We start from the raw sequence: 7500 nt of genomic DNA, 5'->3' as shown, positions 1-7500 counted from the left end.
ACAAACGGATACTGTGGGATCTTATTGGAACCGAACACTTACCCTTTTAACCAGCTTTTCCTTCATGAACTGTTTGATGATGGGAAAAACTAGGTCAAAGAAAGTCGGTTCATGGACGTAGTCGCTGCGTTTAAGTCTCAGGGGGAGCATATCCTGGAAAGGCAAGGGGAGATAAATCAAGCAAGGGTAAAACTCATACACATACACATGTCGTACTTTTTCAGAGCCACAAGGCCCATAAAGCCGGTTTCTCTAGCACGGACATGGACAATAGCAATTTCTTGCTATCCTTTGGTTAAGATACTACTTTATCGTACGGCACTTTCCACCAGATCTAAGAGAACCAGCTACCCAATCAATGCTAGTGGGTAACTTCTGTAGTGTAAAGGGACCCTTTGCGAAGTGCTTTGAACATGTTTAGTAGATATTGCGCTATATAAAAGCTCCCGTTAGTTAGAAAAAGGTACTATACATTTGACTGTCTCTCTCAGCTAAGGATCTTCACTAGGACTATCACTGCCAACCTGTTTTGTTTTTATGTTTTTAAGGGTTTTAAAGTAGTCGGTGAGAGAAGGCTCTAGTAAAGTAATGAATGACCTGAGTTTGAAACGAATTTTTTTTTGGGTTCGTGGATAGCTCATACGGTAGAGTCACGCTCTCATCGACCAGGCGGAGTTGTCGTACCAATAAAGTCGCGGTTTCAAACCCCATCACCACCGCGAAAATGTTTTATTCTCTATTGTCTTCTGGCACTTTTCTACTCACTTCATCTCTTATTGTTAAGGGTTTTTAAGGCGCTTGCGACACATTAAGGTCATATCAGCGGCAGTAAAAAGAAAGAAAACGGATAGTAAAAAGTTATAGAATTACAATTAAAGTTAAAGCACTTAAGAAAAGGTATGACAAAGGGGAATTGGTTCAAATAGGAAACAGATGTAGATTCCAAGAGCACATTATCAAAGTACTTGGTTTAAGATCACCTAAAAGTCTCATCCAGACACAAGCACAGGTCCCGTCCCCACTAAGAGGAATATACTCAAATGTTTACAAATCATATGTAAAGCAAAAACAATACATGATTAACAGAGAGATGATTTACAAGAAAAAAATATATCATCTCCCAAAACCCTAACTATAAATTTGACTGTTTCCCTTCTAGCTAGGTTATCCGGCCAGGGCCAGGACAAAACCAAGTAATCTCATCCCAAGAAAAAGACAGAAATCATGTTCGAAAACAGATATAAGGGGATAGAAGACATAGTAAGTACCTCCCTGCCACCCTGAACACCACCCAGACTTCCTACCTGTAAGACTGCCAGAAAGAATTTAGGCAAACTAGGCCCTAAATGTTTTCCCTGCTTCCAGGTGACATTGGCTAAATTGTTGATGATGTGGATGCCATTAACTTGGGTTTCCTCTTCCTGTGCGATAGAGATAAAGACAACAATGACAACATTGATCACATCGACAAAAACGGCAATGACAGCAACGACGAAAATGATAAAAATGACAACAATGATATAAATGACATCAATGATATAAATGACAACAAAGATAAAAATGATAACAATGATAAAAATGACAACAATGATATGATAAAAATGACAACAATGATAAAAATGACAACAATGATAAAAATGACAACAATGATATAAATGACATAAACCATAAATATGACATCAATGATAACAATGACAGTAACTTTTCTCATTTTTCCAGACTTTTGGATTTATTTACGTTCATTGCTGTTTGATTTTGAAGTCTTAATGTAGCTTTTTAAAACTTTTTTCAAAACAAAAAAAAAAAACATTTTTTTTTTAGGTCAACATATAAACATAAATTTGTTTTTCTTCTATGTAAAAATATCATAAATGAATATAATCACGGCTAAATACTAAACAATGCCATTATCTCATCTCTCATTCGTCCTTAGTGTTTCGTTCATCGTGATTTATTGATAAAGGGGAAACCCGAAACATCACCATTATCTGTCTTGGTTGATAAAATTGAAATGCTGAATACTGAAATACTGAACGTAAGTTTTTCTCCAGCCAGTTTCAAAAACAATAAAAGCATGAATACATCACTTTAAAAAAATACTGGGGGTCCAGTAGCTCAATTGGTAGAGCACTCGCTTCACACGCAAAGGGACCAAGATCGATTCCGGATGCTGTGCAGATTTTTTTTGTGACTCCCATGTCCACCCAGCAGTGATTGGGTAGCTGGGTCTGACAGATCTAGCGTGCTATCCAAAGGGTAGCAAGCAATTGCTATTGTCCGTTTCACGCTATAGAAACTGGAATAAACTCCGGTTCCATGGGCCTAAAGACTCTGAAGGACTAAAATAATATTTTTTTAACTTTTAAAATACTAGACAGACGTCAGAAAAGTATTTGGCATGTCTCAAAATGTTTCCGCGAGATCGAACAGAATGGAAAACAGAATGGGAGATGGAAGACACAGCAAGTGACCTCCTGCCTGTGTCTGTAGCACTGCCAACCTGTTTTGTTTTTGTTTTTAAGGCCCAGCAACCCCATATTACTGCTGGGTGGACAGAGAAAAGGTCAGTATGTAAAAAATCTCGACTACACACACAGGATCGAACTCAGTCCCTTCGTGTGTAAAATCAATCAACTGACCTCTCGGGACCCCCTGGATATTTTAAAGACTCTCAAATAATGAGAGGAAAAAATCACAGAGGAAAACAAGATTTGACAACTCTGCTATATTATAAATGACTGTTTCTGTTTTGTTTTTGTTGTTTTTTTTCTCTCCAGCGAGGGACCCCTGTAAAGCGCTTTGAGCATGTTTAGTAGATATTGCGCTATATATAAAAAAATCTCCTGCTCAAGTTTTACAGGAGAAGGTTGTTGGCATGGGTGACAGCAGGAAGAAGTGCTGAAACCTGAAACTAAAATCTCGACACTTTGCCAAACCTGAAAATGTACCTACTGAAAATGCGGCCTAAACTTTATTCTTATTTCATCACCGTGTTTATACCATTATTAATTTTTAAAATTATTTTACTCAAAACACTGAAACCGGAGGTATTTGACTTCGAGATATCGCGAAACCGGAATTCCGGCATGAACCGGAAAACTGGCACACATGGTTGTTGGCCTGCTGCGTAACCTCTTGGTTAGTAGAACCAGGGACCTTTTCTTTGAGGGTTTCTATCCCTTAGATGATTGTATTCCAAATAAGAGGAGCAGCGTGGCTCAGCGGTACGGTCTTTGCTTCCTACCCGAAAGGTACCGAGTTCAATCACCCGCCGGTGCGTTGTGTGGCCTTGAGCAAGTCACCTCGCCCTAGCTCACTTTGCGGCGCTGCTCTGCGGCTGACGCCTGGGTTATTCCAGTCTTCCCTTGGAATAAACCATAAAGACAAATTTCCCCTTGGGGATGAATAAAGGGAATTTTATTCGTTTTATTTTTAACAAGCTTTGTCTGTCCATGTTTGAAATCATAAATAACAAAAATGGAATACAACAGAGGCTTCAGACGGATGATGTCGAGATTATGTTGTTTTTTTTTCCATTGTCAACAAAACACGATGAACGAAACACTAAAGATGAATGACAATGCAATCCTGTCGTCTCTCTTTCATCTTCATTGTCTCATTCATTGACATTGAATGTGTCCAAGAATAATAGCATCATCTTTCAACTAAGTACACAACACATACCGCTCAACAACCATTTAAGCAAGATTACAAAAGACACATCCCCTCCCTGCCCCTATATCAGCACCCAATGAAACAGTAACACACCACTTGCTTGAATGTCAACCTCTTGAAGACCTGAGATGCACATTCCTCCCACCAAATCTAAGCATCAGTAACACACTTTATAGTCACCTGGAACAACTACAAAAGACGTCTAACTTCTACGTCATGGCACAAAACCGAAGGGCTAGAGTTCAGGTGGTCGCTTTTTTGGATAAGTAAGTAAGTCCAATAATAATCTTATCTTGTGTTCTTACAAACCTCGGAAAGTTTTGTTAAAATGACAAAGTACAGCTTGGGAATTTCCATTATCCGTACCGGTCTGGATCCCAGCGAGCTGTCGGGGGGAGAAACAAGGGATAAAAACTAATAAATATTCTCATAAATAACAATGGGAAATTGAATGTAAGCTTCAATTTAATTACAAAAACGGATCAAATGGACGTTTCGGGTTTCCCCTTTATCAACAAAAAAATTAACGCCATTACCTCATTATCTCATTCATCTGTGGTGTTTCATTCATCCTGTTTTGTTGATAAAGGGGAAACCTGAAACGTTCATTTGATATGTTTTTGTAAGTTAATTGAATCTTACATTCAATTTCACATTGTTATATATTTCTCCGAGCTTCAAGCAGCAACATTTACATTAAATATTCTAATGAGTATAATTAAACGCAAACAGCAATGACACATACATAGAAAAAAACAAAAAACTAATGATAAATGTGTGGCTATGTGGGCTTGTGTGTGTGTGTGGGGGGGGGGGTGGGGGGGGGAGGGAATGTGGGGGTTGTGCAATTTGACAAATTCACCAATCCACAGATGGGCATATTTCATATTTTGGACATTTTCTAATTAAATATACTGATAAGCAGTATTACTATGGTTTTAGGGGATTTTTTTTTCTTTCCTTTTTTTTTTTTTGTTTTGTTTTTTTTCTTGTTGTTGTTGTTGTCGTTTTTCTCTTTTAGTATGTGTGTGTGTGTGTGTGTGTGTGTGTGTGTGTGTGTGGTTGGGGGGGGGGGTAGGGGAAGTGCACAAAAATTCTGAAATAAAATAGACGGGGGAAGGATTGTGTCTACCTGATACAGTAGAGTATCAATTAGAGGGCCCATTAAGCACTGCAAAAGAAAAACAAAAGGAGTCCTTAGGAACAATACGGCCCATGGAGGAACAATACGGCCCATGGAGGAACAATACGGCCCATGGAGGAACAATACGGCCCATGGAGGAACAATACGGCCCGTGGAGGAACAATACGGCCCATGGAGGAACAATACAATGAGGAATTCAAACTACAATTGAGTAATAGATTCCAACCTCTTACTGAGCTCGAGGAGGACATAGATGTAGAGTCACATTGGGCAAAGATCAAGGAAGTCTACATAACAACTTGCCACGAGGTATTGGGGGTAAAGAAATCGGAACATAAAGAATGGATAAGTCCAACCACCTTGGACCTTATTGAAAAGAGGAGAACAAGGAAGGAACAAGTGAATGCAAGCCGAACAAGGGCTTCAAGACTGGATGCACAAGAGCAGTATCGAGCCATAGCTAAGGAAGTCAAAAGATCTGTGAAGAAAGACAAGGAAGCATTCATGAACAGACTTGCAGAGAAAGCAGAAGCAGCAGCGACTGGAGGACACATGAGGATCCTTTATCAAACTACCAAGACACTTGCTGGAAAATATGGGAAACCAGAGGCACCAGTCAAAGACAAAGATGGGAAAACTATTTTTGGAAAAGAGGCTCAATCTGAACGATGGAGGGAACATTTCAACTGCCTTCTGAACAGACCACCACCAGACAACCAGCCAGAAATTTTGCCTGCAAGGAATGAGCTACCAATTAGCTGTGATCCACCATCGATAGCAGAGATTGTGGGTGCCATTAACAAGATGAAAAGGGGGAAAGCTGCTGGACCAGACCAGATTCCACCGGAGGCTCTAAAAGTTGATGCGGAAAGAAATGCTGAGGCCCTGCACCCACTATTTGAGAGAATCTGGAATAACGGGATATTCCCAAAGGATTGGAAGGAAGGACATCTTATCAAGCTTCCAAAGAAAGGGGACCTCAGTAATTGTAATAATTATCGAGGCATCACTCTTCTTTCTATCCCAGGAAAGGTTTTCAACCGTATTATTTTAGAGAGAATTAAGAATGCAACAGATGCTAAACTGCGGGACGAACAGGCAGGTTTTCGGAAAAACCGTTCAACCACCGACCAGATTGCCTCTCTGCGAGTCATAGTAGAACAGTCTATAGAATGGAACTCTCCTCTTATTGTCAACTTTCTGGATTACGAGAAGGCTTTCGACAGTATTGACAGAGCAACATTGTGGAAAATTCTGGCACATTATGGACTCCCTGAAAAGATAGTAAACCTCATTAAGGAAATGTATGAAGGATCAAGTTGCAGGGTTGTACATGAAGATCAGCTTACTGACAGCTTTGAAATTAAGACTGGTGTCAAGCAGGGATGCTTGCTCTCACCATTCCTGTTCATCCTTGTCATTGATTGGCTAATGAAGGAAACCTCCAAAGGGAGAAGAAATGGGATACAGTGGACCCCCTGGACACAGTTGGATGATCTGGATTTTGCAGATGATCTGGCTCTTTTGTCCCACACCCAGGACCAGATGCAAGCAAAAACCACAATTATAAACAGCCTCTCGGAATCAATTGGTCTAAGAATTCACCCTGCAAAGTCAAAGGTCTTGAGGATAGGTACGCGTCAAAGGGAGCAGATCAAAGTAAAAGATCAGGAACTCGAAGATATAGACACTTTCTGCTATCTCGGAAGTATAATTGACAAGGATGGAGGCACGGAAGCAGAGGTGAAAGCACGAATAGGAAAGGCACAGGCTGCATTCACATCTTTGAACAGAGTTTGGAGAACTAAAGATATCTCCCTTCAACTAAAGCTAAGACTTTTCAACTCAAACGTGAAGTCTGTCCTACTGTATGGATGTGAAACTTGGAACGCATCACAGGCATGTATAAGGAGGGTACAGATTTTCGTAAACAGGTGCATGCGTAAGCTACTCAGAATAAAATGGATGGATAGAATAAAAAATGAAGAAGTATGGAAAAGAACACAGCAGAAACCAGTGGGAGAGGATATAGGAAGAAGACGATGGAGGTGGATTGGACACACGCTTAGAAAGAATGACTCAACTATAACAAAGAAAGTATTGGACTGGAACCCTCAGGGCAGAAGATCAAGGGGAAGGCCACGAGGAACATGGAGAAGAATTAAAGAAGCTGATATACAGAGAAGTGGTAAGACCTGGAATGAGATAAAAAAGTTGGCTCAGGATAGAGAAGGATGGAAACTGTTTGTCTGTGGCCTATACCCTGACCCAGGGTGAAAAAGGCAATGACGATGATGATGAGGAACAATACGGCCCGTGGAGGAACAATACGGCCCGTGGAGGAACAATACGGCCCGTGGAGGAACAATACGGCCCATGGAGGAACAATACGGCCCGTGGAGGAACAATACGGCCCATGGAGGAACAATACGGCCCGTGGAGGAACAATACGGCCCATGGAGGAACAATACGGCCCATGGAGTTGTTTTTTGTTTTTGTTTTTTAAAGGTTTTACTGCGCGTGCAACGCATTTAGGTCATATCCGTGCCAGTAAAAAGGAAGAAAATGAGATGGTAAAAAAAATATTCTAGAAATGCAGCACACAAAGATAAATGAATACAAAGAGGAAACGGTTCAATAGGGAACAGACGTTGATTCCAAGGGCATATTATCCATGTTTG

The 7500-nt window shown here is 40.4% G+C and overlaps 2 protein-coding genes across 2 annotated transcripts in view; both read right to left on the bottom strand.

Moving 5' to 3' along the window:
• LOC144956250 (alpha-tocopherol transfer protein-like) overlaps positions 1 to 7500 on the bottom strand; it is a 33897-nt gene that overhangs the window by 20434 nt on the left and 5963 nt on the right. The gene's annotated exons all lie outside the window — the stretch shown is intronic.
• Positions 1 to 7500, bottom strand: part of LOC144957078 (alpha-tocopherol transfer protein-like) — an 18534-nt gene that overhangs the window by 5204 nt on the left and 5830 nt on the right. Inside the window, 4 exon segments of the mRNA XM_078888044.1 lie at positions 43 to 153; positions 1305 to 1421; positions 3985 to 4037; positions 4040 to 4060. Of these exon segments, the coding sequence (XP_078744170.1) occupies positions 43 to 153; positions 1305 to 1421; positions 3985 to 4037; positions 4040 to 4060 (302 nt within the window).

The sequence above is a fragment of the Berghia stephanieae genome, chromosome 11 (genome assembly GCF_034508935.2).
Source record: "Berghia stephanieae isolate SIO BIC M18660-M18661 chromosome 11, UCSD_Bste_1.3, whole genome shotgun sequence".
NCBI lineage: Eukaryota > Metazoa > Mollusca > Gastropoda > Nudibranchia > Aeolidiidae > Berghia > Berghia stephanieae.
This window is presented reverse-complemented; position numbering and strand designations above follow the sequence as displayed.